At 46.0% G+C, this 23,189-nt stretch overlaps 1 protein-coding gene across 16 annotated transcripts in view; it reads right to left on the reverse strand.

Annotated features, from left to right (window-relative positions):
• Nucleotides 1-524: 524 nt before the first annotated feature.
• The window catches only part of ATP11C (ATPase phospholipid transporting 11C), a 174,623-nt gene continuing 151,958 nt past the window's right edge, over nt 525-23,189 (reverse strand). For 5 of the 16 annotated variants that reach the window (XM_047843597.1, XM_047843596.1, XM_047843598.1 and 2 more), the window contains 6 exons: nt 20,330-20,465; nt 17,965-18,030; nt 15,400-15,503; nt 12,313-12,466; nt 5,838-5,942; nt 525-3,290 (listed from right to left, as the gene is read on the reverse strand). In XM_047843597.1, the coding sequence (XP_047699553.1) occupies nt 5,841-5,942; nt 12,313-12,466; nt 15,400-15,503; nt 17,965-18,030; nt 20,330-20,465 (562 nt within the window). In that variant the 3' untranslated portion in view covers nt 525-3,290; nt 5,838-5,840. Of the gene's footprint in view, nt 3,291-5,837; nt 6,714-12,127; nt 12,194-12,312; nt 12,467-15,399; nt 15,504-17,964; nt 18,031-20,329; nt 20,466-23,189 lie in introns of those variants that run through there. The other 11 variants (XR_007148903.1, XR_007148902.1, XM_047843600.1 and 8 more) reach the window with 11 other exon arrangements.

Consider the following 23,189-nt stretch of genomic DNA (forward strand, 5'->3'; position numbering starts at 1 on the left):
TCATCTGACCACCCCTCACCCCCCAAGACGCCATTTTGCAGGTGACGAGAGGGTGGAGAGGAAAATGGCTCTAAGAGCAAAGCTGGAACTTTCACTCCAGTCTCACCTCCAAACACGGCCCGCTTCCCACTTCCCAAAAAATACAAGAGAGACGCCTGAAACTGACAGAACGCCTCGGGTGAGCCATACTGGCATTAAAATAAAAGATAAAGATAAAGAAGAGGAAATTCACTAAATGCAGGTCAAGGGCTTAATGTGATTAAAAGGCTACAAAAACCCAGAGACTTCCGTGTAAAAATGTAACACAACCAGCTCCCGGGGAAAAACTTTTACTTTCTCAGTAGTCGGTAACAGTGGGGTTTTTGTCTTAGAGGCAGGCCGAGCCGTGTCAGAGGAATGGGGGAAGGGGAGACAGCGAGGGGCAGGGAGAGGGAGGGAGGGAGGGAGGGACAGGTGCACACACACACACCTTTGACCAAATTTCAAGCACACCGAGACCATTCCAAAAGAGAGGCTAAAATGGCAATCGTATCATACCAAAGTTTATTGATACATCAAACAAAAATCTCTGTAATGAAAAAGGCAAGTTGCATTCATAAAAGATGGCATTCACAGTCATTATAGAAAGCAACGACGTGGATGTAAAAAACTGCTTAAGTGAAAAATGTAGTATTGCAGTCCCATGTTGCAAGCTGAAAAGTGATTTGGTTAACACTTGCATAAAATCTGCACATTTCTACACTGCGTGTTATTAAAAAAATTCCATCACGAAATTATTATGGATCTTGCAAATTTTGGCTTACATTTATACTGCTGCTGGTGTAGATGTTGTAGAGAGGGAATTTATGGTTTACGCTCAGTAGGTTACACCTTCAAACAAGGGACGACGGTTGTGAAAATTACAAGGACATCTTGACAGTTTAGAGTGGTTCCAATGATGGGTGTATGTGAGCCTGCTATTACATTCTCCCCCTTTCTCTGTCACAAAACAAGGTGGTTAGACTGTCGCGCTAGGAACACCGGGGGACGGCTTACTTCGAGTTGTTCCGTCCGCCTAATCCCCCGCTAACCAGTTCTTACTTAGCTCGTTACTAAAATACCTTTCACAAAAGCAAAGTCAGGTCCCTCCCAAGGATCTAGGCCACGACGATCACCATCGTGAATTTGAGCTGCGGCGTAACGCGTAGCTGAGATAGGACCTTAAGCCCCCCTCAGTCACCCTCCTGGCGGCAAGGAATGCGCCACGCCACCAGTTACATGTCCGCTACCCTGCATATTCTGATGAGGCCACTCTCCGGTGGTGTGCGTTCAACGGGCCTCTCTCTGTATTGCGGGTCTCTCGCGTGCGTTCACATCCCACACGGCACTTCTGCAAAACATGGGCAACAACACGGCGACAGCCGCAACAAGCAGCAGAACAACAAAAAACGTCAGAAGCTTTCCTGGGTCTGACTTTTGAGCTCTTTGGGATAGGCAAAGAATGTACAGACTTTGTTTTCAGCAGATTACCTCAAACACAGGCTAGCAGAACACAGCGCACTCAGGTAAGCTGTGAAGGACATCCGACAAAAGACTCAAAGATAATACTGATAGACGAGAACAAATGAAATAACGTAAAAGGGTCACGACGATGGAATGGTTTCCGGTAACCGGAATTATGTCCTTCCTAGAATTCAAGAAAAATGACACCTAAATACGGACCCAAATTATATATGGGAGAATCAAATGGGCCACACGGACCACAGAAATACACCGGTACAGATTGGGTCCAACGCTTTCCTAAAGCAAGGTACAACAGAAACACGAATAATAGTGCGGGCATGCCAGAAAGACACCCCAAAAAGGAAACCGGTATGAAAACATTTTTTTAGAAAAGTAATCTCTATGCCCAACACAGGGCTCAGACGCACGACCCTAAGATCCAAGGGCCGCGTGGCCTACCGACGGAGGCGGCCAGGCGCTTCTGAAAACACTGTTTAAGAGCCCCTTTCAAGCTAGTAGTCAAATGTAGCCATTTTTATCCCCCAAAATGTGTTTGATTTTGACATTTAATAAAGATATTTCACATTTATTCTGATGTGTTCAGTGAACTCCGTAGGAGGCTAAAGCCTCCTCCTAGTCCAGGAAGTCAAGGCCTTCACCAAGGTGAATCTCACGGTTGAGAGTCAGACCGTCACCTAACCATGTTTGCTAAGCGAAAACATTCAAGTTCAGAGTCATGGCTGCGCAGGCCGAATCGCGGTCTCGGGACGGATCCCTCCTTCCCGAACTGGCAAGCTCAAAACAAAAGTGCTGCACGGATGTACAAACGCAGTCTCTTTCCAAAAATAACCGTTAACAGTTGGAAATAAGCTATTTTTTCACCTCTCCACAGGAAATGATAAAACACGGATACTCAGATGGCTTTAGTTTTATGTGACTATGGTTTTGCCTATCCCACCTCAGACCCCAGGAAAATGAATACTGGAAAATATCCGTTAGATCTTAACTCTTTCGAGGGGCTACTTACTAAGTGACTGGAAATGTTTTATTTTGAAAATAATCTGGTAGCCATCCACGCATTAAGTGGGGTTTAATTCAGAAGAACAAAAATAAGGAATTTTTGTTGATTCTCACAAAAATATCCAGGATTCACACTCTTTCCACGTAAGGGTTCAAGGTTAGTTTTTGGCAAGGCTATTCCATGAGGACAGAATTAGCATGTGGGTGAACAGAAAGGACGAATTATTCTGATGCACTGATACCATTTAGTCTTCTTGTATTTTCAAGTATTCCTTTCAGATGTTTGAAAAAAAAAAATAACTTAAGATTATCACTCAGCAGGAACAAGAAATGTGATCCAGACAGCCTATGTCTTCTGCCAGGCAAAAAAAGTAATATTAGCAAAATCTATTCATTCCCATTGTATGACTTCTACTTTATACTATTATATTTAAATCCATTCACAGAGTTCATGGGTTAAAAGAGCACCCACTTGGTAGTTACAGTCGTCTATCTAAAGCCAGACATTCTAATTATTCTTCTCGTTTTCAACTTTCATAGGATTCATAACTTAGAGCTTTGGCCATAACGGCTACTTACGATAACTGTAAATGCTTAAGAGAGTCATTTGGTATTGTAATGGACATTTATTCTGAACCCTAGACACAAGAGAGGGGTTTAGTTTGTTGCATATTGCGTATCCTGAGATGACAACTTTTCGTAGTTGTGTCTTCGTGCTTTCTTTTTTAGCTGTAACCACTGTCAATATGCTTGTAGGACAATAACATAGGCAGTTCAAGATTCGGATTCTGAAAAATTTAAAACATACAGAGTTAAAAGGTTTATTTTAACAATCGCGCGAAGCCATCTGTTTAGCATTTTCCAAAATAAATCAAGTAGTAAATTTTGTTATGAGAGTAAAGGAGCTATCTTCAAGTGCCAAGTTTTATTCACATGCAGGGAAAAAAAAAGGGCGACACGATACCCAGTTTTTCATCCTTGCTTCAATTGTTGGCCGAGTAGATTCAGACCTGCTTTTTGCTTTTGGATTGCTCCAGGGCTCTCTCAGTCATCCTTACCACCAGGACCACCTAGCACAGCCGTGGCTTAGCTCAGCAGGGTCCCTCCCTCTAGCCTGGGAGCTGAAAATAGGGACGTTTCATTGGTCTATCTCCGGCACCTAGCGCCGTGTCCCGCATGCAGCGGATACTCAGGCCCTGGTGAACCGATGAACGGATTACTGTTTTCCAGGGTGTGTGAATGTTGACAGAGGAAGTCTGAAGATCTATCTGCTCCGTTTCGAAAGACTGCTGTGAAACTGTCTTTCCTTTACTGAAAGAAACCGGTTTCTTCCCCATAATGCTGCAGTGAATTTTCTTTTTGGGAGATCATGTCTCTGTAAGTCAACCGAAGCTTCGGTTTCTCTTATTCATCCTGTTTTTTGGAAAGGCCACCACAGAAACTGCCCTAAGAAATCTGTGGATCCTTCTCTGTCCCCTGAGCCTTATTCAGTGCTCTCCCAGGGAAGAAGATACACCTGACGGCCCCCTGCTAGTTGGGTTTTAAAAGGTTGGGCTGGAGGCCCCCTCCCAAGACCTAAGACTCGCGCCTCTCAACATACCCGATTTATACTCTACAACCCAACCTTTTTTTCCTGACAGTTTTTTTTTTTCAGGTGGCAGCGTCACGGTGACCGACTCTAACCAAAATAAAAATAAGGTCGCCATTCACGCCGAGAACTTATAAAAGGAGTCGCCCACCGCTCCCTCATCGAGGGACAAACTCAGGGGCCAGGCCAATTGCCAAATTTTTTCCGTGGAGGAGAAATGACGCCACGTGAAGATAAATTCCTGGAGGAAATAACTACGTTGAGGGCAAGACGACTGTTTCCTCACAAGAGAACTTCCCCACTTCTGTGTTGGGCGTCGGAGGACTTAAGGCCCTGGAGAGGCCAAAAGCACAAGCAGCGTCTCGGCCAGCCGGGTCTCCCAAACGCGGACCGAGCTGAAGAAAGCGATCCAGGGGGATACAGAATGAGCTGGGAACAGGAGAGCTAAAAGGCACCATACAGCTTAGGACAAGGCTACCTGGGACAAAAGGCTCCAAGGCTTTGAACGCCACCGGGAGGCAGATTCGTTACCGAGGGAAGGAAGATCGAAGCAGGTGAGTCGCTCCCAACGGGGAAGGCTAAGAGGTGCGCCGGGGCCCAGGGAGTCTGCGTCCGAAGCAACGCTGGGGACGCAGACTGGCAAAACCCGCAGGGCACAGGAGAACCAGAGCACGCGCTCCATTACTCTCCTTTTTGTTCTTCGCTGGCGGGTGGGGGGAGTTGACAGCTGACGAGAAAAACGGGCCCACGGGGAGGACTCCCGATGGGGAGTTCCAAAGGCAAGAGGCTCCCGATGGCCGTCAGTTTTTCGGTGCGCAGGAGAGACGGCCCTGCCCTAAGCTGTATGGAGTTGTTTCCAAGCTGATGGGCTCGGAAACCTCATGCATGAATTACTCTCAATTCCTACGGGTGGAGGAGAAGGGGCCTCTAAAGGTCTGGGACGACGGAGGCCGCCGCACTGAGTGGGAGGGAGAAAACACACAGAGGAGAGGACACCTCCCGTGCCACGGCAATTCCCCCCCACTCGTCTCTGAGGGTCAGTGAGACCACGGGCCATAAAACGGATTTACTCGTTTTGGGGAAAATGAACGGCGAAGAAGCGTTCCACGTCATTAGGTTAGCATCCCCCTGAATGGCTGGGCAAGATTTGAGCTTTTACCTCTGACAAGTCGAAACATCTAGCTTGAATAAAACTTGACATGAATAAAAGCGATTAGGTTGGGGCATTAATTTGGGGGGTCAGACATGTACAAGTACATTAAGTGTATACCTGCAAACACACAGACACAGCACATGGAGATACAAACACACTGGATTATTTGCACCTAATTCCCAAAAGAACATGCAATGCTAAATTGACTTGACGTTATACAGATGCAATTTTGGAATATTTGTTTTCAGTCTTCCGAATGATCTTTTACAGTCGAGACTGTTATTTCCTAATCGGTATTAACGAGCACTTCCACGGGACGGCTCTGCCGCAAGTCGCCCCTCACAAATTAAATACGTTTTTTTTTACCCTCCAGCTCTGCAAAAGGCCTAAAGTTTCATTTGGGAGCTTAGCAAATTTAAAATACCAATTTTCCCCATATTCCAAGTAATGCATCTTTATATTTTTGTAAAGAGTTAAGTATAAAGTTCACCACACCAACAGCAGAGAAAATTTAGAGTGATATTTTCATTTTTGTCTTTATAATGCTGTTAATCTGTTTCTTTAAAGCCAGCCCGCTCGTTTACCACTAGGTACCTGTTACAATATATTAGATTCGTCTGAGAATGTTCGTAAAAGAAGAGGTCTGACTGAAGGTCTGGCGGATAATGAGTCAGATGCCCTTTTACAGCTCAGATTTCTCTGTAATAGTGAGGTAAAGATACTTAAAGCATTTGAAGACTGGTTAACCTACCTGGTGATAAAAACGCAGAAGAAAAAGAATCATTTCCTACAGACTACTCTTTTGGCCAAAAGTACAAACGATTAAGCTACAGCAGATGTGTCACATTTCAACGGATACATTTAAAGACCGAAGGCAGTCTCCAACTCGAATTGAACGGTTTTCACGGTGTAAGTATACAGATATTAGTAGTATAAGGCAAACTGGGCGTTTTGAAATGATGCTGGTAGGTTATGCGGGAGATGAGTCAATGTGGTTGGATTAGTAAACCTTACCATCCTTTTGGTGAACACCTCTGAGAGTTGGGCCGGTGCTGTGAGTGTATCGAGCAAAGAGAGATTTGTGCAAAACATTCCTGTCTCCGTGAACACCCTAGCTCTAGCACGCCGTGGCTTCCACTGTGCACCGGGAATCAATGGGGCTAGAGAGTTACGGTCCAAGTGTCCGAACATCACCTCCTCTCCAGCGTGACCATTTGAGAAGGTGAACAAATGATTAAAGGAAAATGACAAAATACTCTTAAGTGTCAACAGAAGGTAGAGAAATGCGCACTGAGAAGTCATCGTTCATAAAGAGTCAGAAAAATGGTGTCAAGCAAATGAGAACGCAGGCAAGTCGGTACATTAAGAAAGGAAATCACCTTATTCACTCCAAGAGAAACTGTGATTGCTGGAAGTTTGAGAAAGCATGAAGATAGTAGATGTTCCTGAGGAAGGGAGGCGTTTCGTTACCTTGTTCACAATTGCACAAAGGGTGGAAAATTGCAGTAGAAAAAGGAGAAATGCAGAAACCAAAAAAAAAAAAAAAAAAAAAAAAAAAAGTAAATATTCTCTGAAATGTAAGACATTTAAAAAGAAACCTGGAGAATTCGAAGTCGAAATGACATGTTAGTTTTGAAGGCATCGCTTTCTGAAGTAATAGTAGAGTCAGAGTTAGGAACAGTCCATTATATGTGCAAATGACTATTTCTCCGTATAACAATTTAAAGTTGCTTTGTTCATGGGAAGACGGACTATTCTGAATCGTTTTAAAACACGCTTCTCACTAAAATATGGCTTGCTTCTAATCGTTAACTCACTAACCCACATGGTTCGAAATCCATGGGTCAGAGAGCTATGTCCAGGGTCCATCACCAATCTATCCTGAAGTAACTTATCTCCCCTATCCAGCTGCACAGATTCAACACGAAGGGACTGACTGCTGCCGGGCCGTGGCATGTTACAAACCTAACAAAACGAACACAATGGGAAGACATTTGGTGAAACCACACTTCGCTCCCATTTACTGCCGGACCAGTGTTTAACTTCCCTTATTCTAACGTAGTTCTTCCAAAAAAGATTTTATTTTTAAGTAATCTCTACACCCGCCGTGGGGCTCAAACTCACAACCCCGAGAACAGGAGTAGCGCATTCTACCGACTGAGCCAGCCAGGCGCCCCTATCCTAATGTCATTTGATCGGTTTTTCTCTTTTTTCTTACAGAGACCTCTTCAGCAGGGTAGGCTAAAGGGCTAGGAATTTCTCCTTTAAAATGCCTAGAGAGAGCAATTCTGCTAATCAAGATTACCCATGTTATCTACTCAGTGCCTAATGGAAAGTAGGTCTAAAAAAAAGATATCAGCTAAAGTATCATATGTATCTAATAGCAGCAAATAAACAATAAAACTCTTACAGGCAAATACTTTGACTTATTCATAGATGTTTGAACACAGCTGTATTTGTTTTCCTGTTCGTATTTTCCTTAAATAAAGTTGGTGATATGTTGGCAACATGCAAATCCCCAATGGATAAGGCTAGAGAAATAAATATGTTGTTTCTGGGAAGAAAAATTTTAAACTGTCCTGTCTTCCATTTTGCGGGCAAAACTCTCATAGTGAGATTAACACGACACCGAGTCCCCCGCCCCCACGTTTAATATTCAACCCTATTTAGTTAACTGCAACCCTAAGCACAGTTTGGTACACTCAAAACCTTATATCCAACCGTCAGAGATAAAAGTATTTCTATGAAGCAGAAATTTTAGGGGTTCATAGATTAGGCCGCTTTATAAAGAGAAAGGGAATATGAAAGTAGAGAAGGCAGGAGAGAGCATGGACAGAAGATCTAGAGCAATCAAAAACCGACATAGCCAGCGACTGGTGGAGGTGGAAGGAAGGGAGAGAAGGAGCTAGAAGAGTATGACATTCCCACATTCCTCCGCAGTCACCTGCGTCAAAGAGGCCAATGCATAAAGGTCCGTCTCAACAGCCACAATGTGAGGATTCAACGTTTTGCCTGATCCGGTCAACAGGACTGTTATCCTTAGAGGCCAAGGTTGGCTGGGACACTGTCAGAATCACGACAGTAATCAGCCTCGGCACCACCGTTTTTAACAGGATAAAGCGTATTCTCCAAAGTTTGCAAGGCGCTTTCTCTGGCAGAGCTCCCTACGTAATAGAGTCTTTCTTGTTGTTCGTGCGGACATCCCATGCTAGGCATGGCCACGTGGCTAGGGCCACTGCCATCAGAGGACAGCAGTCCAGGGTCTAGCAGGCCAAGTCAAGCCTCCCTCTTGACAGTGGTGGGTTACGCGGGCAAACTTACTTAAGGGTACGCGGGCAAGTCCTCCGTCGGAAGTGGCAAGCGGTAGCTACCACTTGGCCAGAAAGGGCAGGGGTCAGTTCACTGACTACCACGGAGCCCAGCAACTGTGCTTAGGGGAGACACAACCTGTTGACGCACCCACCGGGGTTCCTACACCGGAAACTTCCTTTGAGGGGTCGTCTTGCCGTTCCGTTGTCCTGCGCTCACGGGTGCTTTCGTCACGTCCTGTCGTGACGGGGATGCAGCTCTGGCAGGGTAGGAGCTAAAGAAAAGCTTTCTGATCCTTCATGATGGGACCTGGGCCTCAAAAGCTGACCACACTGCTGAAAAGACAGCTGAGGAACAGGTAGCTGAAACTAACCTGTGAGTTAAATGACCGAGGGAACCCGTTCGCGAAGACAGCGGGATCCTCTCCGGTGCTGATGTCAGGACGGAACCCGGCTGGGCTGGAGGCTGCCACACAAGCCTTTTTACTGGCGGCTTCCGGAGGTGGCGACTTGGAATAGCTCGGATGTGTTACAACGCGCCACATCCCGGAGCCTACTATTCTGCTCCGTGCCGGCCTCCCCAAGGGTTGCGTAAAAATCCTCTTTAGAACTGCGCTGGGGTGGCAGCTCCTCGTGAGCTGGGGCCACGCGTGACTCATCCCTGGATTACCGTCACCTAGTGCGGTGGCTAGCTAACAGCGGACCCTCACGCGACGTGTGTCGAACTGAACGGAATCCAGCAGAAGGCCGCTTCTGTAATTGTTGCGTGTACGTGGCTTAGCTTCTTTTTCAAATGCCAGAGACGTTTTCACCACCCACTGCCGCGTTCCCCCCTGGAGACAGCTGCCAAGACCCACACGAGCACGGCGCTCGCTGGCCATGTGTCTAAAGGCTCCAACACGCTTACTGGCTGAAGTAGGGGGGAATCGTCCAGGTCTAGGCAGGGACACTCACTTTACCACATTAGGGAGCCTGGCAGGCAGGAGGCTGACCCAGCGTAAGAGAATCTTTGGCCGCTCTTTAAAGTGAAGCCAATGCCTTAGCAAGGGATGTTACGCAAAGTGGGAAGTCACCCAGGATGCCAGACTGGCTGGCGATGAAGATCCTCTTTCTCCTTCATCTTACAAGTGGCCTCTGCTTCTCTGAATGGCCAAACAGGGCCTCACGGAAACAGACGTGACTTATCAGGACAGCCATGGCTGTTTCAGCTGGCCTTTATGCATTCATACGCGCTACTTTGCTCTTGCGTTTCCTCACAAGGTGGGAGGTTGGGGGGGGGGGGGGGGGAGAGGCAGTGCTGCTGAGTGCCCACAACTTTGCGTCTCATCTGCAACTCTCAAAATCCCACAGGGTCTGAAAAACCATTTAGCCTTTCAGACACTGGATGTAAAGAGAGATGTTCATCAGTAGGCGGTTCAACACATGTTCTGGTTCAATGAGGGTAGGGATTGATGAATGAGTGATTGGATGAATGAAGGTGATTATGGGAGTTCTCCTGGTTGTTCTAGCACACCAGCATGCCAAGCTATAGCACAGGCACTATAAATCCTCGTATCGTGGACATAACCCATGGCAAACAAATCGCATGCCCAACCGCATGCTTCCGGCAGAAGTTCGGATTCTACCGTTTGCGTGGAAAGAAAATGTTTTACGTCTTTATCTGGGACTGCTCTGTATCATCCCTCTATTTTATGGCCACTGAATTTATAGAAAAGTCACCTCCAGCCTGTGTCTAAGTTTATTTATTTTTTAATTTAAAACAAAATTTTTTTAATGTTTCTTCTTGAGAGAGAGAGACAGAGGACGAGCGGGAAGGGGGCAGACAGAGAGGGAGAGACACAGAATCCAGAGGAGGCTCCAGGCTCCGAGTTGTCAGCAAGGAGCCCGATGCGGGGCTCGAGCCCACGGACCGTGAGGTCATGACCCGAGCTGAGGTCGGACGCCTAACCGACTGAGCCACCCGGGTGGCCCCCCTTTTATTTATTTTATTTTTTAAAATGTTTATTTTACTTATTTTAAAAGAAGGGGTCTAAGGAAGAGGACAGGGGTGATGTGTTTGAAGGTTTTGATTTCTGAGGTGTTTGTATCCTCTTGAGAGTGGGAAGTTGGGTGTGAGCCATCAGTTAGCAGGAGCTCCACCGACCCAACTAAGAAAAACATTTAGGAGCATTCCCAAACTGTACTCCCAAGTAAGGAGAATGGGAGGGCACCTCAGAGATCTTTCCCAGACAAATTCTCTATTATAACAAGGCACCAAACCATTTCTTACAGTGACCGTTTTTTATCGGGCTTGATGGAAGTTGCTGCTTGAGCCATTCTGGGAAAAACGTGTTATATCGACCTGTTTTTACCCCTGGTCAACTGATTCGGAGGCATACTCAGACAAGCAAATGCCTCTTTCGCATCCTAAGACTAAATCCCAGGCTGGAGGGAGACGGTCAGGGGTCTACTGGAAGGATTAAAGAGTGGACCAGGGTAATGGTATCGTGTTCAGTGCCGCCCGCAAGGCATGTGGAGGCAGGGGGTTAAGGCCAGTTCCGACCACCTAACTGTACAGTGGCTGGCTTCGTGTACCAAGAATCGACGTGGCTCATGCCGCTGACAGTCGACTGCTTTTGACTGGAGCTGATGCCAACCTGTTGATCACGAAAGGTCCTCTTTAACGCGTCTAGTCGCGAAAGGTTTTCTCGTGATCGTTTCAGCTCCTACAACTGCGCGATGCCAACCACCGCATTCTATCAAATCAGTGGGCCAAAACCCCCATCAGACAAGCCAGTTTTGTGGCTCAGCTGGTTGGCAACTTTGATCCAATAGGTCAGGTAGATATACGTTAGACCATTTCCTGAAAATATTGCACTGGAGGGGCTGTGAGACGGAGGTGCTGTGAATAATGAGACAAACGGGGTTTTGCTTGGCAAAATGAATTAGCGTTGGCAGGAAGAGGACACATTTAATTAACCTGTTGGTCAGAATGTGCCAGTTTTATTTTCCAGGCTAATCTACCCCTTTCACTTGAAAGGCTTTTTAGAAATGTTTGAAAGCTATCAGACAATGCAGGGCCAAGGAATTAGGCTGGCAGAGGGTAGTAACTTGTCGCTCCCGCAAGAATTTGGCGATTTAAGCAGCAAAACTAAAAACACACTCATAAAATAATCTGAATTTTTACAAGGGTGCTCAGGAAGGTAAGGATGCAGAAATCACATCCAGGGAGTTCTCTTTGGTTCAGATATACTGCTGGACAGACAGGGCTAGAAGCGATACAGAGATTAAGCAGCACTATAATCAGAGGAAGGGGGAGAGGTTTGAAAGAAGCAAATTGGGAGTATCGACTGAAGAAACAAAAAACAAAACAAAAAAACCTCTGCAAACAACCCGCAGGGAAATTTCTAAGGTTAAAGCTGGAATGTTGGTGTGGAAATTCCTGGTGTGAAACTTCTAGGCTAAAAAAAAAAAAAAAAAAAAACCAAAAAAAAACCAACCACCATTTTTTCCATTTAAAATTCCATATGGAGCATATGAGATGCTCCATATGGATTGCTAAAGGTCACATAGAACACTATTAAGGAGTCTACTTACCACCTGCATTGGATAACGGAGTTTTTACTATACTTTTTATGCAGAAGAGGAAATTAAGTGATGCACCTGTAAGGAGGGGTTTAACATGCTGTAACTAACGCAGTTCTCTAAATAAGGTTTTTAGTTCATGGCAGATATTGAAGCCCCTTCCAAAAATCAAGTGATAACATAAATTGAGTTCTTACCCTGGCACTTCTTCTTCTTACATTCTTTAAGACTATCAGGAGAATCTCAGGGAAAAGGCTGATAAATATTAGAAGAACTATGGCCAACCATGTAGATACAGAAGATAGCATTTGAGCAAATACGAAATACATTCTCTGTTGTTTGAGAAAAGGCCTAGAGTGGAAAGAAAACACAGAATGGAAAAAGAAATCAGGTCCTGTCATATCAAACAGAGGTGTCATCGAAATTATCTTTTGTAGTTAAAGGGACCCTTCTAAATTACACACCTTAATAAAAATAATTTTCTTTAAGAATATCCCCAAAGTACTACACAGATTTCATGTACTAAATGTTGGGAGGAAAAAGAAAGGATAACTAAAGGGCAAAAACGACAATCAAGTGCATGCGACCTGAAAACAACTAAGCAATCAACTTTAAAACCGTCAAGGGCAGAGTATGTATTTGCATTAGAAAATATTGGGGCTTCAAGACACTCAAAAAGAAATGGTTACTTCTTATGCTAAAAGGTATTTTACTTCCTCAGCTGTTTTGTTCATAGGAGAATGGACTGTGCTCTACATTTGGAAATGTAAAAGACGTTTTTACACCCCGCCCGCCCCCCCCCCCCCCCCCCACTCTACATAAATATACAAGGGAGGGTCGAGCTTCTCTCTCCACCGTTCTCATCCCCGAATACAGACGGGGTACCCAGGGTGTGCCAACCAGGCTGGACAGGAGAATGTTGCTAATAGGACACGCGGTCTTGGGGGCCAGATATCTAGGACCCTTCATCCAGATGCTGGATTTCATTCGAAGTCATTCACTGAGCTGTTTGGTGGCCACAGAGAAGCACAGCTAGTTTCCCCAGGCCGAGGCACGGAGAGCCTCGGCAGACTACACGCTGTTTGCAGCAGGGGAGGAGGAAGTGTCCAGGGTTGGGGTACACAACAGATTCTCCCTGGATTAGGAGCTCTGGGCGGGTAACCACTTGTCTCATTTATTAGACGATGCAAAGGGCTCGCTGAAGATAAATTTGTTCCTCATTAAAAAAAAAAAAAAAATCGATGTTTGTGCCCTCCCTCTCATGTAACATAATAAAATCAAGCTTGCGGCTCTAGGTACATGGGGACTAGAGTGTGGCAGAGGAAGTGAGCAGAACAGTGAGGTGGAGAAATTCAGGAGGTCTGGGGTCTGGGCTAAGTCTTCTAGGGTCCCTACCGTTCAGGAAAGAATTCTGCAGAGCTCTCACTCTAACTCTGAAGGGCACCCTGACTCATTTTCTAGGCAGTTAATGGACCCTAATAAGCGTCCAGTACACAAGTGACAGGGCGTCACAGGGCATTCCACACAGTACCCACAATACTCTGTCATTCACCGCTCTAGAATTTTCTTTGTCTTGAGGATACCTATGGAGCTTTACAGGGGAACAGCAAAAAGCAAAAGGTATTATTCCTGGATTGGGTTTGGGGCTCAGAAATCATCGTTCTCACTGCCAATCCCCACATCACAGAGGGATGTGTCACCACGCCTCGGGGCTGAGTGTGTCCAGAGATAGTAGCTGGAACCAGCATTCAGCTCAAGTCTCTCACAGTTTCTGGTCATATTTCGCTGGTTGCTTTATAATGTAAGTTTTATATTCATGTAGTGGCTCAACTCAGCTCTACTGAAGGACAGCACTACGGGCAACAAAATAAAAACAGATTTATCACTATTACATTTTCAGGAAGTATCTCTAATGAATGAAAACAGATGTGACAATGTCTTAATCTTTTGAAGGATTTATTTTCATCAATAAGGGACGGTCTGTGGTCAGAGTTAGAAACTAGCTGGCTAGAAACATTTCATTCTTGTGGAAATTTTGCATTAGTTCAGAAGCTGATTACACGGATTCACAGATAGAATTATGGTGCTCTGGGCAGAATTACAATTGTATATTACATTTGATTAACCAACTTTGATTAATTTGTGGATTATTAAAGACAACAGGGACTTCCGTCAGCTTCACTGCTGCAGAAATTACCTCTTGGAGGTGCCCAACATATGCCATGATTACACTTTTTGGAACTGGTAGTTCCTTGCGCGATTAGGCTTTTCATATTTTTATTTCTTAAGGCTTTCATTTTAACAGCTTCTCAAAAGCAGTAAGAGTTTCTTCTAATGAAGTCTCAAGGGACGATAAACACAGCCTCACATCCCCGTGATGACATGGAGCGTTTTGTATGCGTGATTTTGCCCGAACCCGTGCAAAGAATGTCCTCCTGGAATTGCACCCTATGGCTTCCTCTAGCCATGCTCTCTGCATCCTTGTCAAGAGAAGCCACTGGTTAATGAAAGCGGCTACACAACATTTAGGCCTCTGGGAGTAAGAAAAGGAGAGGACAATCTAACTTATTTTCATTCCTTCTAACTCTCCCGATCACAGCGTATACGCCCCTCTCGCTAGATTCTGATCTCCTTTCCGTTTCCCCCAGAGTGCTTCACACAAAAGGGATCCCAAATGAACGTCTACCGAACCAAGATGAACTCAGTGAACTCGAAGGCCACGCTGTCCAGTCTGCCTCTACCCCCCCCCCCCCCGCCCCGCCCCCGCCAGCGAGATGGTGAGGTTAAGATACAACCCTCTGGATACTGAGTGGTATGTATTCCACACCCTGAGCACACCTGTAGGGACAAGACTGACAGTAACAGCCCAGAAAGAGACAAGGGAGTCCAAATGGGTAATAACGGATCTGTTGGCCACTGTGTCACGTAGAAACGTCACAGGATGAGTAGTTCCACTGTAAATCACATGGAAGGTCCCTGCTAGAACTTGCGGTTTCACTTCACAGAGAGATGCTTACACACGTTCAAGGTGAAAGATGTGGACGGGGGCTATCAGAAGGGAGGACTTCTGAGTGACTCGTGTAGTCCATTTACTCGCCTGCGAAATCTTACCTGAAATGAGCAGCACTCGTAGCTGAAGTGACTCCCCATCCATGAATATTGAAGACCTGCCACCTTACCTGATCGGCGCTTCGAAAGTATAATTAACGTTTGCATAGACAATGTACATAGACACATATCTACTTTGTTATTTACACATTACTCACACGTGTACAGCTGCTTACCAAATAATTCCTCCCCAGAAGAATGAGAAAAATACATAAAAGGCTAAAGAACCCCAAATCACAAAGTGATTTATCCACGTCCAGAAACGAGTATCCAAGGCGAGCTGAAAAGACACAACACAAGAGATGTCGTGATGGGTACAAACTGCACCGGGCAGTAAGTCCACTCTGCCACTCGAGAACTTGAATACCTTAGGATACCTACGGGAGGATCTAGCTTGGGCCAGGCAACTAGAAGAGAGGGAAACTAAAAGAAGAACAGAATCTAGACTTTTCACAGAGCCAGGGCAAGAAAGGGGTTAGCTCTGTCCCAAGGCCTCTAGACCCTACAGTATAGGCTTGGGGGGGGGAGGGGGGGGGAGGGGCGTGTCAAGCAAGTAGCAGGTGGGTGTGGGGCTGGAGATGCCGCACTCCTGAAGGAGAGGCAGGCATCGAGGTCACGGGAATATCCAGGAGGCTGGAGCCCCAAGTCCTCGGGGAGTGGCGGCCAAGAAGCTGACGACAAACAGACAAGGCCGAGCTGGCACTAGATGGACACAGAAAAGCAGCAGGAGATGGAAGGGTCAGTTAGGAAGAGGAGACGAACTACAGGGAGGTAGCTCCAACACAACAGCCGGGGATTATTAAATGCCAAGGGAACTAGGTCTACACGCCTGGCACCATGTAGCAATGAATCCTGGGCCTGACCAGGTAGTGCGCCTCTCAACTGTGAAAGCCAGGTCTAGTCCGTTACACGAGTAACACTTTCAGTTGCCTTAGGTGTTAATCCCTCCACGCTTCTGCCAGGGCCGACTGTCTCTTCGGATTGTGGCACCTGAGGTTTTCAAGTGCAATCTAAAAATAAAACGTATGGTCTGTTCTGCCTGTTTAAAATCGCTGGGCCACATGGACTACTAACATCTGGGGATGTTTTTGAACTTTTTAAGGAGGAGGTGGTGTCTCCATTTTGTTACTTGCTGTGACACCCCGGTCCTCCACTCTCTGTTATAGTTTCTCATCCATAAACCTGTGGGCTGCTCGGGAAAAGGTCACAACGACGCCCATCCAAAGATGAGAGAGTGCACGTCTTTCGAGGGACCCATGAAAGACAGCACGGTAAGGCCAACTCTGACACCGAAGGGCACGTGGAAGCCCTGGGGCCATAGGCAAGAGCAGGTGAAAAAAAGGTGGGGAGGCCTTCGTTTCAAATCATGATCCTGTGAACCATCGTAATAAATAGCAACAACTACCATCTATCGTTCTGACCACATTCTATGCGCCAGACACCGTTCTAAATGCTCTGTGTGTCTTCACTGAGAGACATCCCACCAAAAATCCTAAGCGATAACGCTTATCTCCATTTTATAGAAGAAATGAAGGTACTGAGAAATGGAGTCACTTGCCCAAGAATACCAGCTAGTAAGTGGCTAAACTGAGACAAAATTGTAGCATTTTCTTTTGCAGCCCTAAAATATTACTGAAATAGTCGATGAAAAATGCAAACGCATGTTGGCTCTGTTGGGTATGAGAAATGAATCAGGAATAAAAACTTAGAGGGGAGATGATCAGAGGTCCTTTGTCAAGCATTCTTCTAGAATTCTAGTCTGGACCACTGGAATTCATTTAAAGATGCTCATTCTTGGACCCCACGTGAGATGTTCATTACTGGAACGATCATCAAAAGAATTTGATTATGCTTTCAAGGATAAGAGAGTCCCAAATCGGAAATCTCAAGGGTCAAATTCAGCAAGCCTTCAGAGTATACTACATGGCCGCATGTTAATGCCAATGACTCCTGTATGCTACCTGCTGTACATTCTTATGCATTTCATCACTAATATGGATACACGCCAGTGATAAAGACATTATATAAAATTTTGTCACTACTGAGCTCTTTTGCACACATTTCTCGCTCATGGACATCTATTCGATTGTCGTAAGTACCCAAACTGCTTTGAGGCCTGGTGTTGGCAAACAGATACCTAGTTTTTTTTTTTTTTTCAACGTTTATTTTTTTTTTTTTTTTTTTTTTTTTTTTTTTATTTTTGGGACAGAGAGAGACAGAGCGTGAACGGGGGAGGGGCAGAGAGAGAGGGAGACACAGAATCGGAAACAGGCTCCAGGCTCTGAGCCATCATCAGCCCAGAGCCTGACGCGGGGCTCGAACTCCCGGACCGCGAGATCGTGACCTGGCTGAAGTCGGACGCTTAACCGACTGCGCCACCCAGGCGCCCCCAGATACCTAGTTTTAAAAACCATTCAACCCTTTAACATGAACACACACACACACACACACACACACACACTCACAGCCTGTCTATATACAGATTTTGAACATAACTATGTGTATGAATTTTTACGGAATGAAATGAAAGAGAACACGTTAACAGACTGGAAAAATGGTTCACAAATAGCATACAAGTGTCTAAATATCTAATATCATACACAGTTTGGTAAAGATTCACACTTGAATGAACAACCTGCAATAAAAATAAAGATAAGACAAAAAAGACAGGACAGTGGGAGATCAGAAAGTACTACAACAAAAACAGTATTAAGTATATTTGAATAAATAAAAAATCTAACCTTCAGAGTTACAGTGAATACTAAGACTGTAAAAACAATGGTTCCAAAAGTCCAGTTTCCATATACCTGAAAAACATTTAACAATTACACGCACCATGAATACACGAGCCTACTTAAGCAAATAAAAAGGCAACTTTAATCTTCGGCGTAAATGCTGAGGATTTCCGTAGAAACTGTTTAGGGAAATATGTGATCAAAAGATCAGGCCAAGACGTTGGCTCTTACTGTGACCCTACATTTCCTCGGACAGCTACAGCACACTTGTGGTTGACGGGGTTTATTTCCATTACTTCACGTAGTACTGAACAGGGAACACACTGGTGTCATAAAGGCAGAGAAACAAAAAACCCACCCCTATTCCCACTAACGGTAATGTTCATCAAAACAGGGCATTTGGATGATTCGTGTCTCTGAAGAGTCTGATATGGGCTTTCTCTGCAATACAGAAGTAAAAGCTCTCCAAGGAGGACCAATCTCTAGACAAACGGACTCACATCTTAAAGACAAGGCCTAAGTTTTTGGCTGTAACTATTAGAACTGCCAACAGGTGCACATTGAAGAGAAGCAGAGAGCGTGTATAAATCCATAACTACGGCAATGAATGGCACATATGCTTACCAAATGCTGTCAAGATCTGAATGCATAGCATTAAAACAGAAAATGAAATGTAAAACGTTTTTAAAAAAATCATAAAAAATTAAGATTAACAGAAGCAAAAAAAAAAAAAAAAAGGATTTGATCAAATCATACGTGGTGTCATGTTCAATTGCTGACAACAGTTCTTACACGTACTGTAACTTTAGCAAACATTTAGAAGGATGGCGACATGCGCAGTAAAGTCTAATCCATTTGGCCTTCATGAACTCAAAATGGGTGATGAATGGGACACACGCTGGGCCAAAGCTCCCTGCGCTCCACCCAGAGTCTGCTGAGCAAATGAAACGTGGCACCAGACCGCAGGAGAGTACCCACCTACTTTGCGGCCAACTCTTTTTCAGAAACAGTCAGCTCTTTAGAATTTATGTGCCAGATGAAACTAAAATACAACGTGAACGTCACAGAAGCAGCCGTAAAGCTACGGGGAACTGAGAAATCGTGTGATGTAATCCCTTCTTACTGGTGGGCAAAGCTCAAGGGATTGGCCTACAGAGATTTAGGAAGGTACTCTCCTTGACAAGGGCTACGTGTGCCTACTCTAAAGTCCTAGATCTCTATTTCTCCAGCAGTTACTTGGTGATTTACCATTTTTCTAAAGCGATCTCTATGTCCCACCTGGGGCTCGAACTCATGACCAAGAGTCCCATGCTCTACTGACTGAGTCAACCAGGTGCTACCTACCAGTGATTAATAATTTTAAGGGACTCCTATTAAACTGCCTTCTGTTAGTCCAAATTAGAAAGGTTTTGTGTGTATGTAGTACCTAACTTCAAAGTATCATTCAAATTCCTTGAGGCCATTACTTCCCTAACAGATGCTGACTGTGCAGGTTGTGGACACAGTCACCGTACTCGGTAAGTTCATTTTGAACCTTAGCTTCGCTCTACATGATAAAGAATGAGTGACCATTGAAGAGGAAGCCCAGAAATCGAACGAACGTAGCGAAAGCACATGTGAAGTGCTGGGCTCGACATTCACCGTGTGGCTGTGAGAAGACCTCACCCCATCAGCAGTTCTTTCCTAGAACACAAGCCAGGGAAAAATCACCCCCACGCAGGTGCTGACTTATGTAGTCGCTTGCCAGGAAGGCACTGGTGGGATTAGTGTAGCCTTTCTGGAAAACACTATGCTCCCATGTGGAAGGGAAGGAGGAAGAGAAAGAAGGGATTCCCACTCTTCAACTATTGGCCGAATATTGTAAAGATACGGGGGCTACCCCCGTTCAACTCTAAGCACGAAAGGCCGCTATAAACAAGAACCGAGTGGGGCCAGACTTTGCCCCTGCTTTGCGAAGTCTTGCGGCCTCTGGCTGGCTCAGTCAGTAGACCATGTGACTCCTGATCTTGAGGTCCTGAGTTCGAGCCCCACGTTGGGGGTTGAGTTTCCTTAAAGAGAAAACATCAGGAAAGGTACAGGGGTCCAAATGCTGAAGTACTAAAAACTCCGTTCAGCTATTAAAAATTACAGCCAAGTTAAGCTTCTAGAAGGTTTGTACACAAGGTCTCTAGTTAGCCATGCGCACAGGAGGCGGCTTAGTTCAACACTTCTATAGTTCTAAAAAAGTTGTGGGAACTAAAGACTACACCTTAAGAAAAAGTTGGCAAAATGATTAGAGCTAGATTACGTGTATGAGAAATCCAGTGCCGATAGACAAAAGATAAGTCATGCTTACAATACCAACAGATGGAACGTATATATATTTTTTTACCTTTGCATTTTCTTCCAGGGATGAAGTCTGAAAGAGAAAGTAGGTCCCAAAGAAGAACACTGTCCCTTCAAACGCAGCCAGAAACGTCCAATATAAGAAGGGCCCCAACTGGAGCATGGCATTGTCAGAGATTTTCCTGTTGGCAAATGGGAAAAGGCACAGGGTAATGAACCTCCGGAGGCTGTCTCTTCAAGGCCACAGCGAAAGGCACACAGGTGTGATGACCCTGTTGTAATGCAGGGCGCTATCCCTGGAGGACCGGAGGGCCATGCGGAGCCACAGGTCTACCTCCCTGCAATCGCCTCCTGACTAAGGCAGCGAGTAAACAGAGTGCCAAGTTAAAATTCTGGCCACTGACAACAACAACCTCACCAATAATAATTAGCTCCCGTTTACTGACTACTTCTTACGTGTCAGTAAGCTGGGTTAAGAGTTTTACATACATTGTCCATTTTTAAAAAATGTTTATTGATCTTTGAGCGAGAGAGCACGCGTGCACGAGCAGGGGAGTGAGAGCGGGAGAGGGAGACCCAAACAGACTCCGTGCTGTCAGCACAAAGCCCGGCACGGGGCTCGAACTCACCAACCGCGAGATCGTGACCTGGGTTGAAGTCAGACACTCAACCGAGCTACCCAAGTGCCCCTACGTTGTCCATCTTTATCCACACAAAAACCACGCGGGATAGGTATTTTTGTCAGTCTCATTCACAGATGAGCCTCAAAAGGAGTACCGTGATGGTTCCCCAATGGTGATGCACCTTGGAATCACGTGGGGATCTTTAAAAACACTGATGCCTCACTCCCACCCTCGTTCTGGCTTCACTGGCATGAGGTGTAACCTGGGCATTAGGATAATTTTAAAGCGCCCCAGGCGACTCCAATGTCAATAAAGTTTAAAACTACTAGTGTAGTAGCATTCCTCTTGGGAATTTAAACTTTTTAGGTCTTGGTGTGTCCCTTATATTTTTTGCAAATGAGTCAAATAAGGTTTTCTGTTTTTTTTTTTTTTTTTTTTTTTTTGAAGGGGGGGCAGGGAGGGGAAGAGCAAGAGAGGATCTCAAGGCGGCTCTGGGCCCGGCGCGAGGCCCGATACAGACTCGATGTGACGTCCATGAGATCACGACCCGAGCTGAAATCAAGAGTCGGAGGCTTAACCGACTGAGCCACCCAGGCGCCGCAAGTCACATAATGTTTCATAAACAGCAGGTGGATCAAAACCTTAAAATCTGTTAAAATACAATCTTCGGGGCGCCTGGGTGGTTCAGTCGGTTGAGCGTCCGACTTCGGCTCGGGTCATGATCTTGCGGTTCGTGGGTTCGAACCCCGCGTTGGGCTCTGTGCTGACAGCTTGGAGCCTGGAGCCTGCCTCGGATTCTGTGTCTCCCTCTCTCTCTGCCCTCCGCCGCTCACACTTTGTTTCTCAAAAATAAATAAATGTAAAAAAAAAATTAAAAAAAAATAGCACAATCTTCTCAGTGCACGTCAGAACGTCAAATAAGGCTACTAATTCTCATGGAGCAGAGCTGGAGAAAGAGGATGGGTTTATGCATGGAATTCTTCTGGCTTCTATTTCAAACTGCTCTTCACATTTATCAAAAAGGTAGCTAATCACTCAAATAGCACACCTGTTGCAATACTACCCAGAATGTCACCTGGCCGTCTTGAATAAGGAACAGCTTCATAATGGAAACACAACTGATCCTTGTCCGCTTGGTACTGAGCACCGAGGGGCTTCCCGAAAACACGGCGGTCGTGCACCTTTTCCCTACTAGCGTTTCCAGGTGTACGAAGGAATGTGAAATTCGGGGGGTGCGTAGAGCAACGTGTTGCTGTTTGCCCTAGAAAAACTGCAGGAGGACAGAGGGGGCTGCTTCTTAGAAACAAGCTCTCGCCACACACAATAAGTCACATATTCAAGGCAACTGGGAGCCACAGGGAAGGCACCTTCCTAAAGATGCCTGCAGCGTGTGCCCGGCAAGTGCCAGCCAGTGAGGCTTCTGCGAGTGTCACTGAGCGGACCCTGTCTTTCTAGACTGTCTCCCGGAGTTACATCACGCCCTGTGGGAAGAAGGGCAGGGGCATCATGGTATGCTGGGGGATAGGCGAGGCCTTCCAGCTGCACTCAGATGAACGACGAGGCTGCTGGAAACTCCCAACACGATCGCCGGCAAGCACGAGAACATGAGAGAGAATGGAGATTTGGGGAGCCTGAGCCTCAGCTCAGGCCTGAGCACCTGCCATGCTGGGAGGCGGCCGATGTACTGTCCCTCTTCCCTCTTCCAGACCTACGGTTTCCTATTTAAATTTCTCTTGAACACACGGAAATTAGCCACATTATGTCTCGTTTCAGGTCACGGCGTTTGGGAAGTGCCCCGAGTCACTACATCCCCGAGGGTGAAACCTGGAACGTGCTGCGCGGTTCCGAAGGAAGGATCGGAGCGATCTACACCGACAGTCGCAGGCTGAGGTCGGGGTCTCGTGACAGCAGGCGAGGGGGAGGGCGGCATTTTGTGCTGGGCCACAGGTACGCACGGAGCCCATTCACGGGGATGTGAGCAAGTGCAGCCTCTACGGGCAACCGCGCGGTAACTCCTGGGCTACACTCCTGCAGTTCCCTCACTGAAACTCCACGGACACCCGGAAAATAATTTGTACTCACTCAGCAGCTTCCTTCGGGTTTTCAACATTCTTAACGCATGAAAGCGCGCAGCGCAGGCCTGAAGCTATGGTGGGGGAGGGTGTCAGAGTCAGATTAATAGCTACCACCCCCCTGAGAGCTTCCTGTGTGCCAGGCACTGTGTGCACTTGCCTTACACGCAGTCCCTCCTTTACTCCTCGCAAAAAACGCTGCCGTCACCCG

Source organism: Prionailurus viverrinus, chromosome X, assembly GCF_022837055.1.
Source record: "Prionailurus viverrinus isolate Anna chromosome X, UM_Priviv_1.0, whole genome shotgun sequence".
NCBI lineage: Eukaryota > Metazoa > Chordata > Mammalia > Carnivora > Felidae > Prionailurus > Prionailurus viverrinus.